Source organism: Drosophila persimilis, unplaced genomic scaffold (assembly GCF_003286085.1).
Source record: "Drosophila persimilis strain 14011-0111.01,24,50 unplaced genomic scaffold, DperRS2 tig00000793-arrow-arrow-pilon, whole genome shotgun sequence".
Classification (NCBI taxonomy): Eukaryota; Metazoa; Arthropoda; class Insecta; order Diptera; family Drosophilidae; genus Drosophila; species Drosophila persimilis.
In genome coordinates, this window is record NW_020825354.1 from 472,627 (window position 1) to 500,241 (window position 27,615).

The following is a 27,615-nucleotide window of genomic DNA, read 5'->3' on the forward strand; positions in this document are numbered from 1 at the left end:
GTCGTTTTGGCTACCTAGGCACTTGCATATCGAGAATCGATACACGATACGCAAGTAAACACAACCTCAGGTCAGGTGTCGCGTGTACGGTCACACTGTGCATACCTGCACAATTCATTTTTGAATGCGAGCTTCTAACAAAGTTAATGTGATTTTAATGAGAACATAATTTTTTCATATACATACCTTGCAAAGGTTAAATTAACCGCTTAAAAAATTTGTCGCTACTCAGCATCAATAATTTGATATAAAATATCGATGTATATCGATACCCTATCGACAACCCTGGCGTGTATGAATGACATTTCAGATTGTTGTGTGTGTGTGCCTGTGTAAGATAGTGACGAATTACTTTTCATCAAATGGAAAATAATCTACTTTGAAAACACGTATATATTTTTACAGCAATTCAAATTGGTAGTCACTACTATAATTTCATTTCGCAAAATAAATAAGCGTCCGTAAACATCAAAAACGAGAGCAATTAGCTTACTGCACAATCGAAATGGCGGAAGGCGGCAGTAAACGTATCAACGTGGTTGTAAAAACGCCAAAGGACAAGAAAACTGTTGAAGTTGATGAAGATTCTGGAATAAAAGATGTGAGTACACGACACCTTGTGACCCAACCGGGCATGTGAGTCGGTGGTTCGTTCCCCTCCTTCCGCTGCCGACTCAAATATGCCATGCCACACAATTAACCCAAAGTACAGTGCATTTTTTCGAAGCGACTCAAAAGAAAAAAAAGGGTGGCAAAGTGCAAATGGCTTTTTGCTTCCCCTCGGTGTGTCTGCCTGTATGTGTGTGCGAGCGTGTGTGCGTGTGTATGTGCGGGCGCGAGTGCGTGTGCATACAAAGCGAGCGCTGTTTTGCTCGCGAGATTGTTTGCTTTGCTGCTTGTCCCAGACCTTGAGGATCCACCCACCCGGAAGCGGTCTTCTGGTGTGGATCAGCAACGTCATATTCCACATCTCACGTTCTCTTCCGTTCCTTTCGTGTTTTTTTCAGTTCAAGATTCTGGTTGGACAAAAATTTGAGGCAGAGCCGGAGCAATTGGTGCTGATTTTCGCAGGTAAAATCATGAAAGACACTGATACGCTCAAGATGCACAACATCAAGGACCAGCTGACGGTGCATCTGGTGATAAAGTCGCCGACGCGCAACAACGAAGCGCCGGCCCGTGCTCCCGCCGATGTGCGTCAGACGCCCTTCGGCCTGAACCAGTTCGGTGGCTTGGCAGGCATGGAGGCCCTGGGTGCCGGATCGAACACCTTTATGGATCTGCAGGCACGCATGCAGAACGAGCTACTTAACAACGGGGACATGCTGCGCTCCCTGATGGACAATCCCCTGGTCCAGCAGATGATGAACAACCCGGACACCATGCGCCAGCTGATTACCTCGAATCCGCAGATGCAGGACCTGATGCAGCGCAATCCCGAGATCACGCACATGCTCAACAATCCCGATCTGCTGCGCCAGACCATGGAGCTGGCCCGCAACCCATCGATGCTGCAGGAGCTGATGCGCTCGCACGATCGGGCCATGTCCAATCTGGAGTCGGTGCCAGGCGGCTACAGTGCCTTGCAGCGTATCTATCGTGACATCCAGGAGCCCATGATGAATGCCGCCACAGAGTCCTTCGGGCGCAATCCCTTTGCCGGGCTCGTCGAGGGCGGCGGAGCGGCTGCCGCCAATCCCCAGCAGGGCACTGAGAACCGCAACCCACTACCCAATCCATGGGGCGGCAGCGGCACAGCCACTGGCAATGGTACCAACTCCTCTACAAATGGCCCCACAGGCCAGGCGAATCGCACTGGGGATCAGCCACCGAATAACGTACTGAATACGCCGGCCATGCGCAGCCTGCTCCAACAGATGGCTGACAATCCGACCATGATGCAGAACCTCCTGAATGCCCCGTACACACGTTCCATGATGGACTCCATGTCGCAGGATCCGGACATGGCTTCGCGCCTCCTAAGCAGCAGTCCCCTGCTTTCCAACAATCCCGCCCTGCAGGAGCAGGTGCGCCAGATGATGCCGCAGTTTATGGCACAGATGCAGAATCCCGAGGTGATGAACATGCTGACCAATCCGGATGCCATGAACGCCATTCTACAGATCCAGCAAGGCATGGAGCAGCTGCGCAGTGCCGCTCCCGGCCTGGTCGGCACTATGGGCATTCCGCCGCCACCTCCCGGCATCAACACTGATCCGGCCAGTGGCGATGGTGCTCTCAACAGCCGCACTGCACCCACCAGCACCAACAACATCTCCTTGTCGAACAGCAGCGTACCAAATGCTGGCAACAGCAGCGTTAATTCATCAGCTCCTGCCCTGGCACCGGGCGGCGGACCCAACGCCCAGCTCTTCAACGATTTCATGACGCGTATGCTGAACGGCATGTCCACCAATGCGGACGGCACGCAGCCGCCAGAGGTGCGCTACCAATCGCAGCTGGAGCAGCTAGCGGCCATGGGATTTGGCAACCGTGATGCCAATTTGCAGGGTAAGAAGCGATATCAGCACAGCATAGCATTGTTATTTATCCACTAAATCGTTTATCCATTCTGTTTTTGGTACAGCTCTGATTGCCACATTCGGGGACATCAATGCGGCGGTGGAGCGTCTCCTGGCCGTGAATCAACTGTCCCTGAGTTAACATCGCTAAACCACCTCCCAACAACAACCTTCAACATTGTATACAACCTGTCTATATATCTACGCACTACAACTATACCTAGACACTTATAGCCGCCCCTGAGACGGAGACTATGTGAGAGCGAGAGAGAGAGAGAGAGATACAAAAAAAAGCGAGACGGAGAGCGATAACAGAAAAGAAAGAGACCCCTTAGAGGGAGAATGACACAGGCGTTACCGGCTTCCACACCCACATCAGAATTCAAACAAAAAAAAACATACAAAGCCTACACAACTATACTACAATTTAAGCTCTGGATTGGCTAGATCCGGGCGCATTTTCATACACTGATTGGGAAATTACCTCCCATCAATTCAACACACAGTAAAAACATACAAAAGAGAAGATGAAGCCGACGCTCACGCCTGGGTTATGAAGAGTGCGTAATGGGGGACGGGTGGACAATATAAGAGATACATAAGTACATATATATATATATCTATATATATTTATATATATATATAGAGGGAGAGATTCAGAAAGAGAACCCCCATACCAAAGTATCGAAAGGGAAAGGATTCGTAGTTGATATTTGATTTTTTTTTTTTATAAGTTGAAAGCGGAAATGGTTGAACTATTGGCACACACACACACACAGAAACACATACATATTTAGATAAACATACATTGGCAGACAAGAGTAATTACACGTGCACTTTGTGCATAAAGAGAATGAAGACGTCAGGCGTGGTCATGGTGGTCAGTTATACATGCTACAATATACAATACATTTTGTTTGTCCTTGCGCCCCCGATCCCCCCGGTCGCCCGCTCCTGTTCCTTTCCTCTCTACACATTTCCTCCCTCACATTTGTTAGATACATAAGCGTATGTATTGTATGTATACATATATGTTCAATTCTATCACACAATATTCCAATGGTGTTAACAAAAAGACGTAAAACAAAAACAAACAAAAAAAGCCAATTTGAAATTATTTAGTAAAGCAAACACACGAAAAACCAAAACGATAACAAAATGTATTAATCTTGAATATTATTATGCATCATATCTTGTTTGTTTGTAACTGTAACTAATGGCGGATTTCTTCTGTTTTCGGGCCAATCTTCGGTCGAGACGAGTACAAGTAACGAGTATGTGGTGTGTGGCATCATATTTTTGTTTGTTTCTTTTCTTTCCTCTTTATTTCCACTGCATTTCAATCCCAGCTGCCCTCTTTTTTTTTTGTTTTCCCATTATGTTTATATATAAACTATAAAGTCTATTTGTATAATCTGTAAGTACTTTAACTATAAAATATCGCCACTCGCCGCCACCAACAGGTCGGAGTGAGGAGAGTGGGCCAAAGCGGCTAGTAGCCGGTCCAAGCCTGTCCAGCGCCTGGACACAGTGACGGCAAGGGCGGTGGTGTTGGCGCAGGGAGAGCGGGAGTGGTGTGACAAAAGGAGCGTCGGAGCTATATACGTTTATTTGTTTAACGAGATGGAAAAATGAAACTAAGTAATATTATGTAAATGGTCACATGTTTTAAAATGATAATAAAGCTGCTTTGGTTTAGATTAGACCAAGAAATGGGCATCTCTATTTTGTTCTACTTTTGTTCCTAGCCGGAAACACGTCACGTTGCCCCAAAGCCAGTGACAGGAAGATGATATTCCAGAGATTTTGTCAGAAGGCGGCCAGGAAATGGGCAGCGAATCTCCTGTTGCTTCCTGAAACCCTCGGAAATATGCGAAAACACGCTGTCATCTGCTGGAGGTGCCACTAACATTAACTTCGATTAAAACACAGTTAAAATAGTTAATGGCAAGGCGGAGGACGTGTACCACGCCGTCCCAGAAGAGGAGTAACATCCGCTCATCCCTCAGATGGGATAGCTTCGTCCTCGCTGTTAATACGCCTTCAGCCGGATAAATTTCTGATGCAGGCTTTTGACAAATTCTATCCAATGATAAACGCCATGGGAATCTATATAATTCAGCCATAAGATGACAAAGAGGTAGCGTGATGTGGTTCTCCCTATGGATTATTTGCCTGAGCATTGGCGGCGTTGCTTCGGCCTTCTGTGGCTGCATGGCGGCGGAATGTTCTGGAATATCCACGATTGTTCAATGCTTATGTGGCCATCGATAGCGCCTACACGGCCTATTGGGGCATGCCCAGGCCCAAGGTGCATGTGAAAGGGACGAAATATCATCTCCCCCGAGACATCTGCTCATCTATATGCCCTTGGAACAGGCCGTCTTCATTTCCGACTTTAAGCAGCCGTCGATCGTTGGTTCCGTTGTGTAGGCCTAGAGGAGGGCCTACATTGCTGAGAATATCTGTTTCATTGAGCAAGTACTTTGCTGGGCGGTCCTCCTCTTCGTCGCAAACTAAATAAATCAAAACAGGATCGTGTATGTACTTTTGGGCCCAGCCCACATGTTCGTGTGGCCTAGGTCTTGGTCCTTGGTTGTTTTTTTTATTACAGCAGCGGCTTGAGTATACAATCGAATACGAATTAATATCTATGCACAACACTCGATCAATCAATCATCCAACACACATTAAAAGCTTTACACAAATTAGAAACGCACTCCCTACGCACACATTAGACGCATTAGAACCCCCAAACGTAAGAGAGAGTAGTCTTGGATCGGTATTGGGCTGACGGCTGGGAGGTGCAGAGGTCAGAGCTCCTCGAAGAAGGCCACACGGGCCTTGGTCGAGCCGGATTTGAGCTTCTTGAGCGTTGAGTATTTATTTTCACCGGCCTTAATTTGGGCCTCACTGAGTATGTCGAGGTTGCTCTGGTTCTCTTCGATCTTGTGTGGTGCGATCTCGGAGCGGAGGGTCTGCAGCTGGTTCTGCACCTGCTTCTTGGACTTGCGCAGATACTCCAAATGGTTGCGCTCCATTTCGTTGGTGATCTGCTCCATTTCGTTGTCGGTGAGTATGAACTCCTTTGGCTCAAAGTCATCGGAAATGCCGCTCGAGTTGTCCCCCTGAACTAGATAGTGTGATGCGGACGTGGTTAGATCGGCACCGCCGGCCGTTTCCATGTCATTGGTGGAGCTACTCGTGGTTAGCGAGGGCGTACTGATCGCCGCCAGGCTGGAGGATGTATTGACCGCATTGGATACGGTGGAGGCGGTGAGCAGGCTGTCCGTTGAGGATTTGCGTCCGCTGTTGAGGAAGTGCAGCAGGCGGGCGGTGGCCTCGCGCTCAGCCATCTTGGCACAGATGAGCTCCTTCTTGAGCTTCTCGGTTTCGGCCTCACGCTTGTCGTTCTCCACCGTCAGTTGGTGGACAAAGAAGTCGGCGTCGCGTATCTTCTTCTCCAGGTCGTGCTTCTCCCGCTCGATCTTCATCTGGCGCTCGCGGAGTCGATCCATTTCGGTCTTGAAGTGGTTGGCCTTGCATTCCGTCAGCTGCATCTGCTCCTCATTGACGCGACTCTTCTCGAAGTACAGCTCCTTGGTCTCCTCGGAACGGCGCTAGCAAAACAATTGGACAAGATTGATTGTTCATTATAGGACTGGGTATTGTGTGCTCCAAAACTGTTTGATTCAGTTACCAACGCATCGCTCGCCATGCGCATCTCGTTCTGAAGGTGCTCAAAGCTCTTCTCCAGCTCGTAGCGATCTTGTTCGGCCTTCTCGCGCAGCTTCTTCTCCCTGATGAACTTCTTGCGCTCGATCTGTCTGCGCTGCTTCTCATCCTTGGCCTGGGCCTTCATCTGCTGAATCTCCATTGTGTCCGGCTTGCGGCGTCTCATGTACAAATCATGGTTGCCCTTGCACAGGTCGAGTATCTGGAAGGACGAAGGGGACAAAAGGACATTAGCACAGTCGAGGCATTTATAATACCAAATACACTACCATTTTGTTGATGTGCAGATCCACCGAGTAAAATATAAAGTTCGAGACCTTGGCATCCACCAGGCGAATGGTGAACTTTTTGTCATCGAAGCTGACGTGCCGTATCTCGTTCCATTGGAACGTTGTCTTTGGCGTTAGCTTATCACGCTCATCGTAGATGTTCAGTCCCACGGCCGTGACTCCCAGCCACAATTTGGTTTTGTTCTTATTCTGTCGAGTGAATGATGATGAAGACGATATGGGTAATGACACGAACAGCGACGTTTGGGACTTACTGTAATAGGAAAGTAGTTGACACCGTACATGTCCAGATCTTGGGCAATTTTCAGATACTCCATTTCGACCTCATCTCGCGTCATTGGCTCGTGGTCCATGTACCTGAGAATGGGTCGAAATTGATTAGCTTCTCGTTATTTGTATGTAGTGTGCATACTGACCAGGTCTTGATGCGCTCCTCCCACATCTCGGGCGTCATTTGGTACTGGTCGGTCACACCCTTTGGCAGCAGCTCGCCCCCGGCCAGCATGCCGTCCTTGTAGGTCTCGTAGTCGTAGGGCCCGTACTGGACGTGGACTGCATAGGAGGCTAGCAGGACAGAGGCCTCTGGCCGACAATAGATGTCCATGGAGAGGATGCTCTGCTTGACTTGCAGGAAGAAGAGGTGCTGGGTGATCTCCTGGATCAGCTCCTCGCTGACATTCTCCGGAAAGAATTTGGCATAGAAACTGAAAACGTAGATGTTGTTGTTGGCATGCAGCTCGACCCGCTGATCCTTCACCTTCTTGTCCATTTTTAGCCAGGAGACATTGTTGCGTGTGTCCACATACTGTAGCCCAAAGTACCACGATTCCCGCAATCCGATGGTGCGGCAGACGAGATCGAAAAGGTCTTGGCCCGAGGCGCGCGGCTCCAGTTTGAACTCCAGCTCGGAGTCAAATGTGCTCACCCGCACGGACAAGGAACGATTCTTCTTGGACCCGAACGGGCTCATTGCTTCATTCACTGCCGATTATGTGATGATTATGATGTATATATGTAATTAAGTGTGGTGTGCAGTTATCTATACACTCGTATATATGGGTGGCTGTGTATCGATGTTTTGTGCTTCTCGACTCGTATAAGAACTTGTTGCGTGCTATTTCGGTCGTTTTTAGTGGTTCGCCCCCTGGTTGCTGGTGTTAGCGATGCTACTCCTACGATCCTTTGTTGCACATCTCTCTGCACATTTACACACGGTCATGTTGCAGTGAAATGGGTTGCTGCTTTTGGCAATTGTCTGCTGAAGGCGGCTACGTACAAAAAGACAACAATATAATATGCTACTGCACGCCCGTCACACTCAATATTTAACGAAAGGCTGCGCACTTGGCCTGGAGAGCGGACAAGCAGTGTGCAGCAGGCTCACTCACCAATGAAATAGTTGAAGTATTTATTTTTGACGAAAAAAAAGCAAGGAAACTCGCACTTCATTTAATTGTTTATAATAATTTATAATGTTAATTGTGTTTATTGCTTATCGATAAAATATACCGTCCGACCCACAGAAATATACCGAAACATACCGTCTCATTTAAAAATATACCGTAAATATACTGACGAATTCAAGTTCTATTTTACATATTCCTCGTTTTTGATATTCCGTGGATTATTACTGACTATATAGAACATTTAGCCACGCCCACATAATTTTATCCGATTACTGAATCTATTTTCTAAATGACGAGTTTTTTGTTAACACTTGCTTTTATTGCATTTTTCGTAAAGTGGTTTTAGCGAAAATGGTCAAACAAAACAAACGAAAGAGTTTAGTCGTTCCTATTGTTCCATTTTGATATTCCGTCAAATATTATTAACTAACTAAAACATTTTGCCATGCCCACATAATTTTATACGATTAATAAATCTATTTTCTACTTGATTGGCTCAATGTACATAATTGCTTTTATTGGATTATTGGATTAATGCAATAAATTAACAGGGCACTTTTTAATGACGATTAGCCTTGCATTGCCAGTGCTGACATATTTTTTTGTAAAATAAAGCTAGATGGACTTAAACATAACACACAAAAACAGCTAGAATTAAAACAAAAAGTTTTGAATCTCTTCGAATTGCGAAAATCCATATTCGCATACACAATCTCGTTGTTTCGAGAAAACCAAGTAAGCAGATTTATCATTTACTATACAGTACTACCCATTCATTAATTAATTGGTTTCATTTTGAGATGAATTCCCGATGCCCACTGTTTTCAATATTTTCCCGCTATGTCTAAATCTGAAAGGAAAAAGACTGATTTGGCATCACTGCATGGATAAAGAATCGAGTGTGACCAGATTTTTTAGTTGTAATTTATTTTTTATATATTTTCATTAATTTACAATTTGTTCTTTGTTCTTACATTTTCAGAAATATAACGCAATTCATTGTCGGATACATTTTTAATGAAACATTTTCCCTCCGCTCCGGTACAAGAATAACTATATAATGTCAGTGCTGCGAAATGATAGACGTCGGAAGACTTGTGCATGACACTGTCAAAGCGCCAAAATTCAAAAAACTTCGACTTCTTCAGATCTTAGTATATGTACTTGGTTACAACTTAATGAACTATCATACAATAAATGCTTAGACTAAATGTGCCAGAATGGAAATTTAAGATGGATATAGTGCGTTACTGATTGTTACTTTGCCATTTTACCTCACATATGTAGAATTACATGAGTAATTTGGGTCCGTAGCTTACTCCACACACAGAATACCACAATTTTTAACAGCTACCATAACACTACAATTACAAATGATACAATTTCGGACTTGGCAATGCAATCTGAGCTTCGATTGGCACTAAGGCTGACATGACATCTGATTCTTTTGTCCTGTACTAGACTGATTGGTGTGTGTGTGTGTGTGTGAATGTAGGTGGGTGTATGCTCATGCTTGTGGCAAGTGTAATTTTCCCTGCTTAAAGTGTGTATTTGAAGTTGTAGCTAGTGCATCGGTTTGCTTAAAGTTTCAGACAGCATGCCACAAGTCCATCCTAATCTTTCTGCCTATACATAAGTACCAAGTCTAGTGAGTGTTCCGCTTGACACGCTCGACATGCAAGTCATATAGCATTTTGTTCTTATCATAGTAATAGGGATTTTGGTCGGGACCTAGCTCAGGTCTATATCCATATATTGTTCCGTCTCCATTTAGGATATCAATTGCATTGGTAGCCCCGGCCACCGCTGCTGCTGCTGGTGCGCCCGCGGCTGCGGCTGCAGGCCCACCAACGATCACAGGCACTGTATTGTAATTGTTGTAGTCATTTAGCTGAGTCGGTATGCTGCAGCTGCTGCTGCTGCTGCTGTTGCCATCGTCGTAGTTCAAATGAAGATTGTTAATCCTCTTGGAGAGGGGCGTGGACTCGCATGGTAGGTCATCCTCACGACTGCGTTTTCTAGGGCAGAAAGAACAGATGTTCAAATCACAATCAGATGTATTTATTTTTGTGCTACCAGGCTTATACGAAACCAAACTGCGCACTCATTAACTCCCCACCCATCACAATCGTCTAGTTCACTCCGCAGGCTCATCGATACTCGATGCCTTAAAGCATCCTCAAGATGCACTTGCACTTGCACCAGCTCTTGGCTCACCTTGTCTTTAGAAATCCAGCCATTCCGTTCTGTTGCCAGTAAATTAAACTGGCTGGGCCAGTTCTTTTCTGTTCTTTTCTTCTGTTTTGACAGTGTGACCGCGTGTCTTAAGAACCAGCGTTGGATGAACCAAAACGCACGGTTGGTGAAATAAATATTAGCATTAGAAGTTACTGAATAAGCCTTCAGTATCTGACGAATTTTACGTTAATAATGTTCTGTTGATTCTATTGAAAAAACATAATAGGTTAATTTCAATATACCAGTTATGTTGTGCCGGGTCTGGTGAACATATTTCGGTACAGTGGCAACACTACGCTTCGTCATACTTCGTCATATGCTATATACGGTATACCGGTATATAATGGTATATTTTATCAATTTCATCAATCAATTAAATTGAATTTTTAAAAACAAAGGGTAAAGAAACTTCCATACGCTGGTTTTTTTGAATTTTCGCTCTCTCAAATCGTACATCCGTGCATCATTTATTCCAATGGATTGCATTTAAATCCTTGTCGCTCATTCACTTTCAAAAAATTTATCTTTGGCGCTCAAGTTTGTTGGAACCTGATCTTTTCTTTGTAATGGGATATCTTTTTTTCTCGCCACAATGTCCCTTCAGCTTAGCAATGTCCCTACATACCATACTCACTTATCTTTTCTTACGTCCTATGGCAACATTGAAATTGTATGGGCGGCAGCATTGTCCTTCAAGATGGCGCGGATTGAACAAAGTTCTGCATACCCTAGGGAAAAGGATCTTATAGAATTCAGGTTATGTTTGTCATTTCAAGCTCCAATATATGCAAAAGCTAGTTAGTCTCTGTTTTAAAGCTATTTCAATGAAAATTTACCGTTTATTGTATTCTAGAGACCAAGAATAGGTCTTGGAATCGAGATATAAAAACAAGACACTGCTCATATGCACGAATATGTTTAAAACATATTAATCTGCGAAAACGTCTTTATTAAGAACATTTTAAAACAGCTGGGAAAACAGTATCTTCATATTAAATTAATGAAGTAGGGTATACAAGTGTCCATACTCCGGTTGACATGCTATAAGTAAGAAATGACGGGACATTCCATACTCACTTACGTTTCCACTGTTATTTTGTTGACCTTTTTGTTGAAACCTTGTTTTAGACACAATACAATAAAAGGAGTACTTAAAAGTAGCTTATCTTGCAGAAAATGTATTCATCAATGTCCTTAAATTAAGTGGGTAGAGCTAAGAGTTTTAGTTAGTCAGCATTATTTAACGAAATATCTAAATTGAGCAATATGAAAAATTTTTCTCTTACGCTTTATTACATTTTATTTGTTTGATCTTTTTCGCTAAACCCTTTTTTAGACAATATCCAATACAAGCAAGTATTTAGAATAAGATAATCAAGTATTGATTTATAAATCGGAAAAAATTATGGCATGGCTGAGGGTTCCATCTAGTTAGTCATATTCGACGGAATATAAAAAACGAGGATATGTACGACGGAACTTGAATAATTCGTCAGTATATTTACGGTATATTTTGAAAATGGGACCGTATATTTTTATCGAAAAGTCCGCTGGAGAGAACACGAACACACAAAAGAAAAATAGTAGTTTTCCATACCCAACCCACTCCAAAAAAGAAAAAGAAATAGAACGGACGTACTATCAAGCAGAATTACAATAAATTGTAAGTAAAATCAGTGTGGCAAAGCTATTAAGTATACCCGGTAACCAAGCTTCAAAACTTACAAATTACCAACAAAAAGAAAGGAGAAAATTCTGAAGTGAAAAGTGAACGAACACGGAACGTTATCGATGACTGCTTCTTGGCTGCTTCTATGGGGCGTGCTTGCGTGTGTGTGTGCTTGTGTGTGAGTGAGATGGTGTGTCTCAGTGACAAATGATTGGTTCCGAATATCATTATATTCCTCTTTTTTGTTTTTTGTGGATTCCAATCAATGCGTCTTCAATTTGTAAATAGTGTGCTGGGCTTTCTATTAACTGTATATGGCAGACAGTACATGTGTGTGTGTGTATTTTTGTGTTTTTGGCAAAAAACAAGTTTACATGACGGGTACCACACATGTGCAGATGGTCTGCGTCCAAATAAATTAGCATATTGCCCGCTCTTGTAACTGCAGTTACAGCCGCTGTCGCAGTGGCAGTCGGCGTCAAGATACATATGTAGTAAAAAACTGCATTTAAACGCATTCATACACGCAACACCGCACACACACAGAAACACACACACACACACCAACTCACCGAAGTTATGCGACTCTGCTCTGTATGGGAGTGTGTGTGTGGGTTTCACATTAGAATTTTGCTGCTGTCTGGGCTTATCTACATTGTATTTCGCTTTTCTGCTTTCTGCTCGTTCTGTTTGAGTCATCGCTGGCGGGCCGATTGTGCGGTGGTCTGCTGCTCTCTCAGATACAATTTCTTCGCGCCCCGATAAGGCAGCAAGTGTCGTCGTTGACGCAGTAAACAGCTACTACTGATCCCAACCGTTGGCCTAGCCACTAGCCCATGCCAGAACCCACCCTCGCCTCTATTCGGAGTCGCGTAAGTTGCTGTTGCTGCAAGCAAGGACCGCACCCACGCTCTCGCACACACCACTGCCCCAGCGCTGTTTTCGAAGCAGAAGGGGACCGGACCATCTACTCCTATCCATCAGTGGAAATATACATAGTGCTTTAAAGGAACGTCTTTGCCCTTCGATGTTATTAACGGAGAAACAAATCTAGAACGGAACATTTCCGACTTAACCGAACGGATTTAATCATTAGTCTGTGCATAAACACCTGTATACCGAACCGTAATAGAGCTGGAGCTACGCCACCAATCACGGACTGGGGTTTATTCTTTTGGGCTTAATCTTGAGATGTTTCCATATCTCTTATTTTCGTCCGCAATAGGCTTACTTAGATAAATGTACGTGCATCTAGCGAGAAGCAATCGATACCTAATGGTCGGTGGTTGTCCTTTCTTTTAGAGCTTGAAAAAATTGGGCAGCTTTATGTCGTTGTCTGCAATACAGTCTAGCAAAGTAATTCCCCCGTCCCCCCGGATGTTTCAAGTTCCCGATGGGCCCCCGTTCCGTCCCTGCCTTGTGTGTGTGAAAGTAATTAAGACGGAGCCCATACATAAGTAGCTGGTGCGAGTGGTGTTGTGGTGTGGTGTCTTTGTGTTCAATAATTGAGCTGGAAGAAGGGGTGCTGGTGCTGGTGCGGGTGCGGGTGCGGGTGAGCACAGTGTCACAGGTTCACTCGATATGAAAACACTCGATTGTCCCGGCCTTCTCTCTCCCTCTCCCAACTGATTTGATACTGTTTTGAAGAGTAGTTTGAATCGTTTGCTATCACTTTCTTGCAGGAGTTTTCCACAAAATGCAAACCATCAAGTGCGTGGTCGTTGGCGACGGAGCCGTGGGTAAGACCTGCCTGCTCATCTCCTACACAACCAACAAATTTCCATCGGAATATGTGCCAACTGTCTTTGACAATTATGCGGTGACGGTGATGATTGGCGGCGAGCCCTACACACTGGGCCTGTTCGATACGGCCGGTCAGGAGGATTACGATAGGCTCCGCCCATTGTCCTATCCGCAGACAGACGTCTTTCTCGTCTGCTTCTCGGTGGTCAGTCCCAGTTCATTTGAGAATGTTAAAGAAAAGGTGAGTCTTGAGCACAACGACAATGGAATACACTGGAATCCACATGAGGATGAACATTGACATTAACTGGTTCCCTCTTTTGTCTATAGTGGGTTCCTGAGATCACGCACCATTGCCAGAAGACGCCATTCCTGCTGGTGGGCACACAGATCGATTTGCGCGACGAGACCAGCACACTGGAGAAGCTGGCCAAGAACAAGCAAAAGCCCATCACCATGGAGCAGGGCGAGAAGCTGGCCAAAGAGCTGAAGGCCGTCAAATATGTGGAGTGCTCGGCTCTGACACAAAAGGGTCTGAAAAATGTCTTCGATGAGGCCATACTGGCCGCCCTGGAGCCACCAGAACCAACCAAGAAAAGGAAGTGCAAATTCTTATAATTTTTTTTTTTCTTTCTCTCTCTCTCTCGTCCTATATATGATGTGTGTTTTTCGTTATTTCCACACCACAATGGCCCTGCTTCTTCCTTTATGGAGTTTATAGAAGACCCCCTTCGTCCCCCAAGAACAGTTTTAAGGTTTTAATTGACTTCTACAGCACTACACTAGTTTCAGTTCCGCGTCCCCGTCCCCGTCCCAGACCCGAGTGTCTAGACCCGCATATCCTGTCATTTTATTGGTTTTTAGTTAAGTTTTAGTAAACCAGCTTCTGTTCATTTTGAACCCAGTCCGAATAGTATCTTTCTACTTACGGACAAAAGGCTTCCGCCCTAGCCTTGGCCCAGTCCCGAAATCCAATGGCAAGTGGAATCAAATATAAATCAAAACAATTCGCCCGACCCCGAAGCAGAGCCAGAGGTCGGGTCGGGCGCCTACCCCCTACCATTTCCGCACCCACTATAGTTTTTTGGCGCAATTTATCTAATTAAGTGAAGAATGAAAAGATGATGAAACACAATAACAATATAGCGAAACAAATTATTTATATATAACTTTATATATACAACAAAACAAATTCGTAAGTGAAAAACAAAATAACTGAATGGAAAATGCAAATAAAGTGAAATCAATCCAGAATAAAAAAGAAACAGCTAAACTAAAGGAGGCAAGCAACTGTCAAATCGAGTCAGAGTCTTAAAAAGCTAAAAAAATTCAACTAAAAATATATAATACAAAGTAAAGTCTGGTAAACTCAACTCCAACAAGATGAGACGACGAAGAATGCGATGCGTATTGTGTACAACTAAGTATATGAGTATTGAAATATGATAAACAACAAAACAAAACAAAAACATAAACATAAATATATGAAAGATGTGAAGGAAACGAACACACACACAGCGACACAGAGATAGACAGACAGACAGACGGACGGACAGATAGACAGACGGAGAGCCGAACGGAAAGAGACGCAACTGAAGTCTACAATCTATATAAATATATATATATATATATATAGATATATTTAATAATATGTATAATCCATAAAGTATAACAATAAAAGAAAAACCAGCAAGAGAGAATATTTGTATTGTTGTTCCAGCAGAAGAGCAGCCACAAAACAGAAAACAGAAAACGGAAAACGCAAAACCGTAAACAGAATACAGAAAAACAGAAAGCAAATACGAACTAATGCATTTTTTAATATTTTTATATGTATACATTATCAATTTTGACACAGTTTTTTTTCCTAGATCTTAGAGATTTAACATTATTGATTTCAGATAATAATCTTATAAATAAAAAACAAACAAAAACGAAAATTACAAAAACTAACAATTTGTCTATGCATCGCAGTGGCCGGCCTCCGCCGTGGCTCTGCCTCTGAGGTGGTCGAGCGGCTTTATCCACTTGCATTTGATGGCCGATCGGGTCACATCCTCAACGGAGGAGTCTTTGAATCCGGCGGAGCCCTGTATGTCAATGTTGTGGTAGTCGAATCTTAAATGCTGTGCACTATTCGCCAGCAGTTGTTCGATGCCATGCCAGGCGATCATCACACCATTGTCTGAGCAGTAGCGCTTGAAGGGGCGATAGCTCCGGCAGTTGTACTGCCCGGCCAGGTGCTCGATGTTCCGGTAGATCACATCGTTGTTGGCCACCCCCCCGGACACCACCAGAGTGGGCGAGGCGTCGCCAAATAGCCCGTTCTCCGGTCGCAGGCAGTACTCTAGTGCTCTCTGGGTGCGGTGCATTAGGTGGCGACTGACGGCCTGCAGTAGGCCCGCACAAAAGTCATTGTAGTTACTGATGATGCCGTCCGGTGGGGTCTGCTCGAGCCTCTCCCTTGCCCGGATGGCTCGGAACGAGTTGTTCTTTATACCCGCGAAGCTGAAGTTGCAGTTTCGCTGCTGGGCAAGCGGTAGGGGGAAGTCGTAGGCGTCTGGACAGACAGCCGATTGAGCGGCATGCTCGATGGCCTGCCCACCATTCCATGCTCGATACTGTGGCAGCACATACAAGCGCAGGCGGCGGGCAATCTTGTCGAAAGCTTCTCCGGGGGCATCGTCGAGTGTCTGACCGAGCAGGGTCAGCCTACCGGGGCCGCGGACTAGGGCCAGCTGGCAGTGGCCACCGCTGATGAGCAGGCAGAGAAAGGGAAAGCTGATGGCCGATATGTTCTCCATGCGCGCCTGCAGGGCATGCGCCTCCATGTGATGTACCGGGAGCAGTGGCTTCTGCAGCTTTCGCGCCAGGTGGCGGGCGAAGCGCAGGCCGACCAACAGGCTCAACGGCAGGCCAGGTCGGTTTGTCACAGCAATCGCCGTCAGCTGCTCCGGTCTGAGGTCCGCCTCGACAAGACAACGATTATACGCATCCTCAATCCGCGCTCGATGCAGATCTTGAGCCCGTGGAGGAATTATGCCGCCATAGCTGCGAATATGCCAATAGAGGTGAAGTTCATATTCATATGGATTATGCACGCTTATGCACTTACCGCGTGTGGAACTCCTGTTGGGAGTATAGGACATTTGAGTGCACCCGCCCGTCGGTGTCGACAATGGCAATGCCCGTGTCATCGCAGGAAGTTTCGATGCCCAGGACATAGCTTAAGCGTCGCCTGGGGACCAGCAGTCCTAGCCCAGCAGCGAATCGAAATCTGATCGGGGCGCTGGATAAATGATAAGCCATAACGAAAGCGAAACGCCGATAGGTAATCCTATCGGACTTGCTGATAGTTATGCCGCACATCTGGCAGCGCTGCTAGTGCCAGTCTGGCAACCACCGACTAGTTACAGTTACATCTATCGGATTTATGTCTTTTCCTTCTTTTTATTAAAAACTAAATAATAAATTATATTGATTTGAATGCATCCATCTCAGAGCCGCGACTGGGAATTGATCTGTATTTTTTTTTTTGATTTTTGGAGATGGATTAACGCATATATATCCACACAGATCAGATAAACATACATACACCAACACCCACACAGCATCGTAATGTTTTGGACTTGCACAGAACTTGCAAAGGCTTGTACCGTAAATATTTAGATATTAAATATATGTAGATAATAGATTTCGCTTAAGTAAATGGGGTATGGTGTTCTAAATTTGGCCTCTTAGCGCTCGTAGTAGACGCGATAGTACAGGGTTTTGGAGCGCCAGATGCTGTAGCTGTTGTCGAACTTCAGCAAGTAGACGCCCTCGCCCGGATAGGAGTGCGAACCGACGTAGACCTCGTTGTAGCATTCACGCCGATAGATGGGCACAATAATTGAGATTGGCGCCTTTGAGGCAGCACTCGGATTGCTCAGGCCATTGTGGTCCTGCGACAATGTGCCCGACTCCAGGTCCTCGGTGGTGGACAAATAGTCTTCGTCCACACAATCCTCCTCCTCATCGCTGTCACTCACGTGCACCGTCACCTCGCTGGTCACGGGCTTGGCCCACTCGAAGTAAATCCCGAATCCAATGTCGTAGTTGTCCGTGGCGAATTCCCAAAAAATGCACTTGCCGTTCATATTGGTGGGCACTCGAACCTGCAAAAAACCCACAATGTTAAATTTCAAAGGCGTTCTTCAGTGCTGTGCTGCAACCGAGACCCACCGTAACCGTGTCGCCGTGGCCGATGGTAATGACGCCATCGCCATCGCCTGCGGACACTTCAGTCTTGAACTGCTCGATGTCGGGTCGCGTCCAGATTTTGGCCGGTCGAATCATCACATAATCATCGTACTCATCGTTCCCATGGTGCTGCTCCTGTCCGTACTCCCCTACCTGTGTCTGTGCTTGTTCGACGTGCTCTTGATCGGGCTGCTCCTCTGCCTGCTGCTGCTGCTGCTCGAAATCACCCAGTTTTAATCCATCCATGGCATTTACTAATTCGGTACTGCTATTATTGTTGTTGGCCGGAGCGACTTCCTCCTTCTCCTGATGGGCCTTTTCCTGGGTCTGGTTCTGGTTCTGTGTCTGGGTCTGATTCTGATTTTGCAAATGCAGCTGCTGCATATACTGATGGTAGTGCTCGCGCTGCAACTGGTGTATGAGTACAGCCTGCTGTTCAGGATTGCCCGGGAATTGTTTCTCGGCATACAGCTTAGAAGAGACATAGAGACAGGGAGAGAGTGAGTGAGAGAGAGAGAGAGAGAAAGAGAGAGACGGAATGAGATACGGGAATTGGTAATTCCCTTGGAGCCGACCGAGACAATTATTTGGGAATTGGGTCAAGACCCCTTTGGGGCCACAGGCAGCGTCAAGGCCAGAGCCGACCGAGCCCAGACAGGCATCGTGAATTATTGAACCCAACAACAGGTGCAAGGGCTCGGTGTAGGGGGGGGCGGATGGTGGCATGGGAAGGTGTGGAAAATCGATTGTCTACCTTGAACTGCTGGTAGGTCTGCTTGTTGAGAGCGTCTTGCAGCTGACGACGTTGCAGCTCCTCTTTGTAGCCCTCCTCCAGCAGCTCCTGCTGCTCGCGCTCTTGTTTCTGTGCCACCTCTTTCTCCAGTTCCATGCGGCGCAGGTCTTTTCGCAGTGTCTCATCGCGGTCCTGACGCACCGCCTCGATGTAGGGTCGAAATGCACTGCACATCGTGTCCAAAAGATCAATGAACCCCTCCATGGCCTGCTCCCGGCTTATGTCGCCAAGAAGCTGCCAGTGCTGCTGGCGGTCGCGGCCAATAACATCGAGCACGCCCAAAGCCGGAGCATGGTTCGTTTTGAAGGGTCCGAGGGAGGCCTGCTGCTTGAAGGCGATTAGCTTCAGATTGTCCTCGTAGGACAGGTGAATGGCTTTGCCCGAGTTCTCTGTAAGCGATTACGTGTTAGAAGAGAAGCCACACACATTAGATCGGCTGCGGTTTACATACGTTTGTAAAATGTGAATGCTAGTCGGTAGAGTTCTTGCAGAGGAAAACCCCATTTCTCTGCAGCTGGAACTGGGGCTGTCCCTGTCGCTACTTGTGTGTCGCTGCTGCTTGTCGCGGTCTCCATTATTGCCGCCAGTGTTTTCCCGATGTTTTCAAAGTCTGTTTGCCTCTATAAAATTCGCACAATCAAAACAAAAAAATACGTATGTGACGTTTTCTTTAAGTGTGACCGTCCTGCAAAAATAAATCTGTGTGTTTGCAGCACTGGCTGCAGCTATCGGTGCTGATTTTTTTCAAGCTATAAAATAGTATCTTTATCTCATGGTTATGGTTTTCATCTGTTTGTTTTCAAAATACATTTAGATAGGGATTTTTGTTAGTGTTTATTACTTTAAATCGTTCCTCATAATGTTTCTCATAATTTCTTTAAGACTCTAAAATTATTAAACAATATATCTTGTTTTTTACCAATGTTCTTAGGAAGCTAGTTGCTCACGCCAATCGGCGCGTTGTCGTTACCGGACAGTGGTACTACAAGCTACACTAGGGTGACCCTTTACGGTATACTTTTCGGTATTTTTTGAGGTCAACATTGAGCACTTGGTATACTATTTATCGATAAGTCCGCGGTACTACAAACTACACGTGCCGTGCGCTTTGTGTCCATTTGAATAACAAAATTTAACTTAACGATGAGCAGTACACGCTTCTTCTTGGCAGATCTGCCAACCAGAGCAACGGAATCGGATCTGCGGAGCCTGTTCCAAGACTATGGCCATGTGGAGCAGGTGGACCTGAAGCGGAAAGAGCAGGAGGATGGCCCAGACAAAATAATCGGGTTTGTTACACTCCAGACGGACGATGCGCACTACTGTGAGTCGGATATACATTCCATTCAGAATGGTAGCCGTTTTATAATCCCTTGACTTGCCCGTAGGTCTGAACGAGCTCAACTGGCAGAAGCTGCACGGAACCAAGCTGAGGATATCTGTGGCCAAGGAGTCCTTCCTGGATCGACTAAAGCGTGAGCGCGAAGAGAACCAACAGGGGGAGCAGGGCCAGCAGTACAGCGAAAGCTTTAACGAAAGTACCTCCCGTCTGCTTAAGGAGAATACACAAAATAAGCGCCGGGTGTTTGGCGAAGACGAGGAGATCGGCGATGACGAGATTTCACCGGAGCTGCTCATCACCAAAAAGCGTGCCGCACACTCTATGCACAATGGAAAGGTAATTTGTCATCCTGAGAAGTTTTCTGTATCAAGTATCTCAATTTTAAACCCGTATTTCTTCAGATTGTGATTCAGAAGGAAGACGATGTGAAGCCGCTGCACATAATCGAGCAATACAAGAAACCGGCCAAGCAGCAGCCGGATACCAACGTCAGCCAGGCTGAGCAGAAGCGTAAGGAGTCGCTTAACAAAATGCGGCAGGAGCATCAGCACAAGAAGTCCGCCATACAGCAGGCTCTGTCTGCGATCACTGTGGACGGCAGTCGGGCGAAGCGAATCAAATTCAGCGATGCCGAGGAGGATGAGCACGAGCCAGAGCAGAAGCCGAAGAAGCAGCCGAAGCTAGATCTCTTCGATGATGATGATGGCGAGGAAGACGATGAGGAGGTTAATATCCCCCAGTACGAGGGCAAGAAGGGAGAACGTTTGGTTGAAATGCAGAGCAAACAAAGCTTGGATCCCCGTTTTCGCATCACAGCCACCTTTGTCGACGAGGAAGAAGGCGATCACGAGGAGGAGGATGGTGTGGATCATCCAGAGGACAAGCCACAAGAGAGCGAACGCAACTGGCAAATGGGCATCCTGGAGCAGGTGGTGGGACGAAAGCTGACTACCACTAGCAACGAGAACGAGCGCAAGGCGGCCAAGACCAAGAAAATGCTACGCTTCGATCCGGCCAACGAAGGTCACCAAAAACTGGTGCGGCAAAAGGAGGTCCAGGAGAAGGAGAACTCCACGCCAAAGACAAAGGATTCAAAGATCAAAGATAAGGGCGCTGCCCAGGCGCCAGTCTCAAAGGAAGCCTTCTACGTGGTCACCGACAGCCTCACGCAATCCCTCAATATGCGGGGCGAAGGCTTCAGTCTGCTGGACATGTTTGGCAGTGCCCACGACGAGGAGGTGGCAAAGCGGCAGGACGAGCTGGAGAAGCTGGGCAGCGAGAAGATACTGGTGACCAAGGCCAATGCCAACAAACTAGACTTGGCCACCCACAATCCCTTCAGCTACGATTCCTCTGAAAGTGAGGATGAGGCACCGCCGGCAGCTGACCCGAATCCAGATCTTGTCTCCAGTGAGCCTGCGAACGAGGAGGAGCCATCCAAGAAGAAATCCAAGCAAAAGAAACCCAAAATCCAAATGGAGTCTTTCTTCATTCCCAAGAACGATCCCAGGCTGAAAGGTAAGGCTGTTCTGTTCGTACATAGATGTGTGTCGTGTTTCTCTTTTCCAACTATTTCTCTTTGTGTTGCAGAAGGGGCAAAGTTCTTCAGGACCACCAAGGCAGAGGTGGATCATGCCGACTATGACAAGGTGAAGAGCCGCCTCAAGCTTCTGATCGGCAATAAGATAGCCAAGACCCGCAAGAACCTACCTAGCAAGGACATCAAGCAGCACAGAAACAAAAATCCGAAAATCCCTACCAGATAGGTTAACAGATACTCGCATCTATCGTATCCATTGTACGCGTATCCATTCTAGTTAAATAGTTATAGGCATAAAATGTTTTTTTTCTCGAAAAATTGTGTATTTATCTAGATTACAAAAAAAAAATAGAGATAGAGAGTGAGAGAGATTATTATGTTTATAAGTTCCTGCACAAATGCATTTGAGCCCCATTTCAGCTCGCAACTAGATTATCATAGAAATTTTCGATTGCTAAAAATCATGGCAAATCGGCCGATCCGACCCAGCAGCAGGAGAAGAGCAGCGAAGATGCAGTGCCGGAACAACTCTATTCTAAATGATACTGCGGAGTTCCACCCGCTCTTGCTGCTCCTCTGGTTTGAACTTAGACTAAGTAAACATTTTTAAAATTATAGTATTTCTGGCACAAACATTGCGATTCGCAATATTCCAATTGGGGCTTCCTCCGTTCGGGGGAATCCTTAAGCACGTGGGCTGTCATGGAACGGGGATGGCGCTGCGTCCGCGGCACTAAGTAAACGTTGCAAATCTCAATTAAAATTCGAGACGTAGCTCGTCTTTGGTACTAATTTCTCCGATCCGGGTCTCCTCCATCCGGTTCAGGAGTGGTGTTTGGTAGATATTGTGGGGGATTAAGTAGTAGATCTAGAGAGCGTTCATACATGTACAAATATATATATATCCTACGCATCCGTAGATGTAGCACCCGCTGCCAGTGCCTCGGCCTGAGCATCGACTTCCGGTTCATCGGGGACCACAACAACAGCGCTGCTTGGTTCCTCCCGCTCCAATGTCGGACTGCGACTGCGGGGGCTGGGTGACGTTTTGACTGACAATACGGGGATGGACTGCTCGGAGGGTTTGGCTATCAGATGAGTGGAGGATGCTGGCGGTAGCGGTGAAGCTGCTGCTGCTATTGTTGCTGCTGCTGTTGCTGTTGCCGCTGCTGCTGCTGGTGGTGTCTGTGCTGAGGGAGAAGGAGCTATCGACTGACTGTTGGTACCCAGCTGGGTGCCTGTGTCTGCCACCAACACCGGGACTGACGTCCTGCCCGCAGCCAGCGTCTCAATGGCAATCACCGTCCGCTCCAGAAGATTCATGAAGCGCTCCTCGCGTGCATCCATCCGCTTGAGGAGTTCTTCGTCGCGCTTCTCGCGCCGCTTCAAATACTCGATCAGCTCGTAGTTGGTGCTGTCGCCATCGGTGGAGGTGGACAGCTTGCGCTTGCTCTTCTTCAACGAGGTGGAGGAGCTGCAGTCGGACAGATTGTCCGTGTCCACGATCACATCCGGATGCAGTATGTTCTGGTCCATGCCCGGCGAGTAATAGTTCTGTGTCCTGCAAGAGATACGAGCATGAAATTGACGATATCTTCTCCCCCTTCCCGCCACTCACTCACCCATTGTAGTTGGTCTGCATCAGCTGAATGTCATCCGGATTGAACTCCCCCTCCGAAAGTGGCTCCGATCTGTGAATGGCAGGAATGGAGTTCGTTATGGTTTGGTTTTCTAATGCCTGATTGAACCCTGAACCAACTTTTGTCTAAATAACACTGTGCAATAAACCAACTTTTTCTGATAGACATGGGTCTCCCAAATTGTAAGTTAATTATGATTTTAGTATTTTTTTCGCTAGCTTATCCATGTATTCTTATAATCGATGCCCTAAGCGACAAGAATCTAATTGATTTCCACTTTTCATGAGTTTTTAAAGATCATAGATCAAAGCATAATTCCCAGACGGTAAGCTTAATCTGTAAAGATTTCAAGGTCGTTTGAGAGCTGCATTCATTATCTTTTTAGAATTGGAAAGTTCTTTAAAGCCAGATATATTATACTCAAGTTTTTATTGGAAAAGGAAAGTTTACCCTAAAACAAATTTGAAAATTAAAATCATACGAATAATTCATTCATAAAATGTTGAGGCCCCAAGCATATCAGAGAAAAGTTCGGTTCCTTCCATCTTCAAAAACTTCGATTCTGTTGCATTGTGTAATTTGTTCGGGAATCAGAATAAGTCTATGTCTTGGGGAGAAAAAAGAAAGGAGAAAACCCCTCTTAATGGTGCAGGCTCTATGTGTTTGGATTTCTTTGATGTTTACTGCAGTTCGATTGCCCTTTTCTATGTGTTCGTCTCTTAATGTTAAGTCCGAGTGACCGAGTAGCCCTGAAAATCGATGGCCGATATACTCACTTCATGGATATGTTGTTGTCGTTGTTGTTATTGGTCTGATGGTGCAAGTTGAGGGCTCCATTGCAGTCCTTCTCGTAGTCGGGCGCTTCGACGGTGTCATCCATGTGCCCATGACTATGACCATGACCCAGACCATGGCCCAGGCCAAGACCATGCCCCAGACCATGGACGTGTCCATGATGATGATCCTTAAATGCAGCATTCTGTGGCTCGTCGTCCTCGTCCTCGTCCGGCGGAAGCTGGACACAGCCGCCATTGCTCAGGTGCAGTTCATGGCTCCGCTTCTGGGCGGCCACGGCAGCGGCAGCAGCGGCGGCCGCCACAGCCCCAGCCACATGCAGCTGAAGGGGATTGGGGTTGTCGTCGTAGACGCCGGCAGGCATGCCCACCGTCAGCCCGTTGCCGTTGGAGCAGGGCACCTCGCTCAGCTGCGTCTCAACAAAGTGGTTGGGCAGGAAGCGCTCCAGCTTGCTGGCCCCACTCTGCGACGAGTCCGTGGAGTGTGCATGGCTCTGGCTGAGGCTCTGCAGCAGGTTGTGCTGGTGGGGCGTCAGATTGTCCTTGTTCAGCAGGACGCCGAGCTCGGCTGCCTGCCGTCGGCGCTGATAGTACGATAGCTCGTTGTGATTCTTGGAAATGAGCGCCAGGCGCTTGCCGTTGGAGCCCCAGCACTCGCCGCGCTGCTCCTCGATCTCCTTGAACAGGAACATGTACGGCCAGTTGCGACGCACGTGGCGCTCCGGATTCTTCTTCAGCTGCGTGTAGATCTTCTTGAGGTTCTCGTACCGGTTGCAGCACTGCTTGGCCGTCCGCTTGCGGGCACTGAACCGGTTCAGAACCTCGGCCACCATCTCCCACACGCTGGCATGGTTCTTCCGGTTCGACTGGAACGCGCTCTGTATCCGCTCCGACTTCACAATATTCAGCAGTGCCACCGACTCTGGCACATTGAAGTAGCTTTCCGGTGTGCGCGGCGCCCGCTGGTGGTGATAGTTGCTAGTCGTCACTGGGGGTGGGTTCTTCGTCTCCTGTAAAGACCGGTGATCGGCGATCGATGGTGAGGATTGGTTATTGCTTGCACTTTTACAATAATAATAAATGTGGCGTAAATTTCTCTCTAACTGATTTGATCTCCGATTTTCCAAGGATTGTTCGGGTTTGTAGATTTTATTTCTACATAGTATAAAAGAGAGCAATTCTTCCGTATACAGATTCTGCCTTCTTACTAATCAAACTAATGGTTTAAATATTACTGGTTGGTTATAGGAACTTGTGGATCCCTTCCATCACTGAAATCAAACATATTGTGTCGGATCGGATTTAAGTGTAGTATTTTCAGATTTCACTATCTCCAACTATTGGATTCCTCTTGCCTTTATCTTTGAATGTTTTGAAATAATTCTGTTATATCTGCCGAAAATGGTATCTATGGTGTTGTATTATGAGTAAGGCACAACATGTCGCTGAAATGGGAACCTCCCCAAATCAGACATTTCTGGAATGTAGTAGATACACACTTTATAAGGTTGTATTTCTGTACTTATTTTGCATTCAACAAATGTGGAAAACATTTTTATTGGGATGTAAAAGAGAAAGCACTTCAGAAACTCTAAAATATACGACGTACAATCGATCTGATTATAAAATTACACAGATCCTTATGAGTACAATCGATCGAAGGGAAACAGCCTTGAAGGAAATGAAATCCCTTATTATTTCTAGAGAGTATTTTATTTCAAATACCCAACCCAAGTTTGTTATTTCCTACTGAACAAAGTTTATTATTTTTTTATTTTTATCATGTAAAAATGTTAAATTGAACTGTGTACTTCTCTATCATTTAATGTGGCTCCTGGTAAAACGCGCGTTTTTTATTTTATTGTGTTTTAACAAAAAAAAAAAAACAAAAACAATCGCTTTGAAGCCGAATTGAAATTCTCTAAAAATCCAAATTGTTTGGAAATTGGTAATTTCTTATCTGACAATTTTCATCGAAATGTCATGCACTGTTTTTCGGAATATCTTTTAGAGTAAACATATGTGTGCATATGTATGTATACATAGATCTACATACGCATAGTATGTATGTACATACGTACGTACATCTGATTGGTTGAAGATCAGTCATCTCATGGTTATTTCTGAGAAATACGAGTATGACTAACCCACGTCAAAGTCCAAGCAGTTTTCGGCCATCATTACGGAGCGTATTATATATCACATTAATGTGCATGCATAGATCGGCGATCTCAATCTCCGTTTTATACCCTGAAACTGTAACTGTAAATGCAACTGCAACTGTATTTGGCATTGGATTTTCTAGCATTCCTGTCCGAACCGAACCGATCTTTAAATGGCTCTCTCAGAATCCTCTCTCTTGCTCATGTATCTCTCTCTCGCTCTCTCTCTCTCTCGCACACCGTATTTTCCTCTCTGTTTTGCTCTCTCTTCTGCTCACTTCATTCATCTTTGCTTACCATTTGAGAATTTTTGTTGTAGTCAGCAGCTTTTTCGTTGCTCCTCCTTCCTCCTGCCACCCACCCGTTTTTGCTGCCGTAGGCGTTACGCTGAGATCTCTTCTTATTTGCTCTCTTTATCTTTATCTGTTTTTATCTGTGTGTTTGTGTGTGTGTACGGGCTTTACGCTTTTAAATGGTTCCCCAATTTATCTTGTAATGGCGGCTCCTGCCACTGTTGATGCAGTGTTCCTCTTCTCCTTGATGCTTTTGTCTAGCGGCATTGGCATTTCAAAATTGGTAAAACGGTTCTTTGCGGTAACCACAAGTAACGGCTATTTTATGCACTTTTCGGCCTACAAAAATGACACCGCGAATGGAATGGAACGGAAGAGAACATCAGAAATCGCACTTGCAGCAAAAAAAGAATAAACACACAAAACCGAAAACAGAAAACAGAAAAACAGAACACCAAAACTGAATCAGAGACAGAGACGGAGACGGAGACTAAAAAGAAACAACAACTGAAAAGGGAATAAACGGGCGAATAAAGGCGATTTTTGTACTTGTGTACTTCTTTGTTGTTGTTGTTTTTCTGTTGTCTTTGTTGCTGTTGTTGTTGTGGTTGGTGTTGGTGTTACTCGGATTTCGTTATTTCGTTGTTGACAACAAACCCCGACACGACTATTAATATTTAGAAGTTAACCTTTTAGCCTCAGACGGCGGCTCATCGGCTACGGACACGGGCAGCAGAGTCGACAAAAAACAAAAAAAAAAGAAACAGAACAGCTACAAAAATAAATCACAAAAAAATTATATGCACATGTGCCCCTGTTTATACCATTGTACATACAAATGTACTTGTATAGCTGTACAATGTACTTGCATATGTATGTATGTATGTATGTACTGTGCATCTGCTGTTAGACACTGGGCTTTTGCCGCTTGTCCCTGCCTTACGCGCGCTCTTACGGTCTTACGGTCACGATCCTCCTGCACTGACGGCTCACGGTCTTTCAATTCCAGGTTCTTCACGACCTCAAACGTATTTTTTTCCATACGCTAAAGTTCGATCCTCCATTGACAAACTCGCTTCGGTTCACTCACGCACATTTGATTGCCTTCGCTTAGAGCTGTACGGGTGCAGTTTGTCTTTTGTGTGTATCTTTATATTCGGGCACTGTATTCCATATCCCCCATTCGCTTTAGTTAGCGGTACTCCA

General features: G+C 45.8%; 8 protein-coding genes across 9 annotated transcripts; 3 read left to right on the forward strand and 5 right to left on the reverse strand.

Moving 5' to 3' along the window:
* The first annotated feature begins 427 nt into the window (after positions 1-427).
* On the forward strand, positions 428-4,241 carry LOC6600737 (ubiquilin-1). The gene is made up of 3 exons (XM_002025739.2): positions 428-601; positions 1,008-2,511; positions 2,588-4,241. Exons 1-3 carry the CDS (start codon positions 506-508, stop codon positions 2,662-2,664), a joined length of 1,677 nt encoding a protein of 558 aa, XP_002025775.1. The 5' UTR covers positions 428-505; the 3' UTR covers positions 2,665-4,241.
* An 817-nt stretch (positions 4,242-5,058) lies between these two features.
* Positions 5,059-7,950, reverse strand: LOC6600736 (moesin/ezrin/radixin homolog 2). Its single transcript, XM_026992802.1, has 6 exons — positions 7,936-7,950; positions 6,964-7,815; positions 6,802-6,904; positions 6,527-6,736; positions 6,223-6,459; positions 5,059-6,142 (listed from the first exon to the last, which is right to left on the reverse strand). The coding sequence occupies exons 2-6, from the start codon at positions 7,515-7,517 to the stop codon at positions 5,336-5,338; spliced, it is 1,911 nt and encodes a 636-aa protein (XP_026848603.1). The 5' UTR covers positions 7,518-7,815; positions 7,936-7,950; the 3' UTR covers positions 5,059-5,335.
* A 998-nt stretch (positions 7,951-8,948) lies between these two features.
* Positions 8,949-10,269, reverse strand: LOC6600735. The gene is made up of 2 exons (XM_002025737.2): positions 10,171-10,269; positions 8,949-9,971 (listed from the first exon to the last, which is right to left on the reverse strand). Exons 1-2 carry the CDS (start codon positions 10,191-10,193, stop codon positions 9,599-9,601), a joined length of 396 nt encoding a protein of 131 aa, XP_002025773.1. The 5' UTR covers positions 10,194-10,269; the 3' UTR covers positions 8,949-9,598.
* A 1,559-nt stretch (positions 10,270-11,828) lies between these two features.
* LOC6600764 (cdc42 homolog) lies at positions 11,829-14,471 on the forward strand. 2 transcript variants are annotated; one of them, XM_026992834.1, is made up of 3 exons: positions 11,829-11,854; positions 13,543-13,844; positions 13,934-14,471. In XM_026992834.1, the coding sequence occupies exons 2-3, from the start codon at positions 13,557-13,559 to the stop codon at positions 14,219-14,221; spliced, it is 576 nt and encodes a 191-aa protein (XP_026848635.1). In that variant the 5' UTR covers positions 11,829-11,854; positions 13,543-13,556; the 3' UTR covers positions 14,222-14,471. The 2 variants fall into 2 exon arrangements, with proteins under 2 accessions (XP_026848635.1, XP_002025772.1); XM_002025736.2 differs by lacking the exon at positions 11,829-11,854 and adding an exon at positions 12,660-12,732.
* Positions 14,472-15,120: 649 nt separating this feature from the next.
* Positions 15,121-16,912, reverse strand: LOC6600763 (probable tRNA N6-adenosine threonylcarbamoyltransferase, mitochondrial). Its single transcript, XM_002025735.2, has 2 exons — positions 16,719-16,912; positions 15,121-16,654 (listed from the first exon to the last, which is right to left on the reverse strand). The coding sequence occupies exons 1-2, from the start codon at positions 16,910-16,912 to the stop codon at positions 15,565-15,567; spliced, it is 1,284 nt and encodes a 427-aa protein (XP_002025771.1). The 3' UTR covers positions 15,121-15,564.
* Positions 16,913-17,013: 101 nt separating this feature from the next.
* LOC6600762 (Golgi resident protein GCP60) lies at positions 17,014-19,280 on the reverse strand. Its single transcript, XM_002025734.2, has 4 exons — positions 19,090-19,280; positions 18,600-19,027; positions 17,828-18,316; positions 17,014-17,760 (listed from the first exon to the last, which is right to left on the reverse strand). Exons 1-4 carry the CDS (start codon positions 19,211-19,213, stop codon positions 17,341-17,343), a joined length of 1,461 nt encoding a protein of 486 aa, XP_002025770.1. The 5' UTR covers positions 19,214-19,280; the 3' UTR covers positions 17,014-17,340.
* LOC6600761 (probable RNA-binding protein CG14230) lies at positions 17,045-21,952 on the forward strand. The gene is made up of 5 exons (XM_026992803.1): positions 17,045-17,260; positions 19,570-19,962; positions 20,027-20,316; positions 20,382-21,498; positions 21,571-21,952. The coding sequence occupies exons 2-5, from the start codon at positions 19,782-19,784 to the stop codon at positions 21,744-21,746; spliced, it is 1,764 nt and encodes a 587-aa protein (XP_026848604.1). The 5' UTR covers positions 17,045-17,260; positions 19,570-19,781; the 3' UTR covers positions 21,747-21,952.
* Positions 21,953-22,223: 271 nt separating this feature from the next.
* LOC6600760 lies at positions 22,224-26,851 on the reverse strand. Its single transcript, XM_002025732.2, has 4 exons — positions 26,414-26,851; positions 23,937-24,964; positions 23,143-23,211; positions 22,224-23,081 (listed from the first exon to the last, which is right to left on the reverse strand). Exons 1-4 carry the CDS (start codon positions 26,414-26,416, stop codon positions 22,427-22,429), a joined length of 1,755 nt encoding a protein of 584 aa, XP_002025768.1. The 5' UTR covers positions 26,417-26,851; the 3' UTR covers positions 22,224-22,426.
* Positions 26,852-27,615: the final 764 nt, after the last annotated feature.

What these genes read in the sequence shown, in the direction of transcription:
- LOC6600760 (XM_002025732.2), bottom strand. An exon ending in GACAACAACATATCCATGAA is followed by an intron (nt 23,212 to 23,936) that starts GTGAGTATATCG and finishes TGCCATTCACAG; the next exon opens with ATCGGAGCCACTTTCGGAGG. An exon ending in ATGCAGACCAACTACAATGG is followed by an intron (nt 23,082 to 23,142) that starts GTGAGTGAGTGG and finishes TATCTCTTGCAG; the next exon opens with GACACAGAACTATTACTCGC.
- LOC6600763 (XM_002025735.2), bottom strand. Translation starts at nt 16,912, where the DNA reads ATGGCTTATCATTTATCCAGCGCCCCGATCAGATTTCGATTCGCTGCT. An exon ending in CAACAGGAGTTCCACACGCG is followed by an intron (nt 16,655 to 16,718) that starts GTAAGTGCATAA and finishes GCATATTCGCAG; the next exon opens with CTATGGCGGCATAATTCCTC.
- LOC6600764 (XM_026992834.1), top strand. Translation starts at nt 13,557, where the DNA reads ATGCAAACCATCAAGTGCGTGGTCGTTGGCGACGGAGCCGTGGGTAAG. An exon ending in TTGAGAATGTTAAAGAAAAG is followed by an intron (nt 13,845 to 13,933) that starts GTGAGTCTTGAG and finishes TTTTGTCTATAG; the next exon opens with TGGGTTCCTGAGATCACGCA.
- LOC6600761 (XM_026992803.1), top strand. Translation starts at nt 19,782, where the DNA reads ATGAGCAGTACACGCTTCTTCTTGGCAGATCTGCCAACCAGAGCAACG. An exon ending in ACTCTATGCACAATGGAAAG is followed by an intron (nt 20,317 to 20,381) that starts GTAATTTGTCAT and finishes GTATTTCTTCAG; the next exon opens with ATTGTGATTCAGAAGGAAGA. An exon ending in GAACGATCCCAGGCTGAAAG is followed by an intron (nt 21,499 to 21,570) that starts GTAAGGCTGTTC and finishes TTTGTGTTGCAG; the next exon opens with AAGGGGCAAAGTTCTTCAGG.
- LOC6600737 (XM_002025739.2), top strand. Translation starts at nt 506, where the DNA reads ATGGCGGAAGGCGGCAGTAAACGTATCAACGTGGTTGTAAAAACGCCA. An exon ending in AAGATTCTGGAATAAAAGAT is followed by an intron (nt 602 to 1,007) that starts GTGAGTACACGA and finishes TGTTTTTTTCAG; the next exon opens with TTCAAGATTCTGGTTGGACA. An exon ending in CCGTGATGCCAATTTGCAGG is followed by an intron (nt 2,512 to 2,587) that starts GTAAGAAGCGAT and finishes TTTTTGGTACAG; the next exon opens with CTCTGATTGCCACATTCGGG.
- LOC6600735 (XM_002025737.2), bottom strand. Translation starts at nt 10,193, where the DNA reads ATGGCTGGATTTCTAAAGACAAG. An exon ending in GCTGGATTTCTAAAGACAAG is followed by an intron (nt 9,972 to 10,170) that starts GTGAGCCAAGAG and finishes TTTCTGCCCTAG; the next exon opens with AAAACGCAGTCGTGAGGATG.
- LOC6600762 (XM_002025734.2), bottom strand. Translation starts at nt 19,213, where the DNA reads ATGGAGACCGCGACAAGCAGCAGCGACACACAAGTAGCGACAGGGACA. An exon ending in AGACCTACCAGCAGTTCAAG is followed by an intron (nt 18,317 to 18,599) that starts GTAGACAATCGA and finishes GTCTCTTCTAAG; the next exon opens with CTGTATGCCGAGAAACAATT. An exon ending in GCCACGGCGACACGGTTACG is followed by an intron (nt 17,761 to 17,827) that starts GTGGGTCTCGGT and finishes GGTTTTTTGCAG; the next exon opens with GTTCGAGTGCCCACCAATAT.
- LOC6600736 (XM_026992802.1), bottom strand. Translation starts at nt 7,517, where the DNA reads ATGAGCCCGTTCGGGTCCAAGAAGAATCGTTCCTTGTCCGTGCGGGTG. An exon ending in ATCTGCACATCAACAAAATG is followed by an intron (nt 6,460 to 6,526) that starts GTAGTGTATTTG and finishes TCGTCCTTCCAG; the next exon opens with ATACTCGACCTGTGCAAGGG. An exon ending in GCATGGCGAGCGATGCGTTG is followed by an intron (nt 6,143 to 6,222) that starts GTAACTGAATCA and finishes TTGTTTTGCTAG; the next exon opens with CGCCGTTCCGAGGAGACCAA.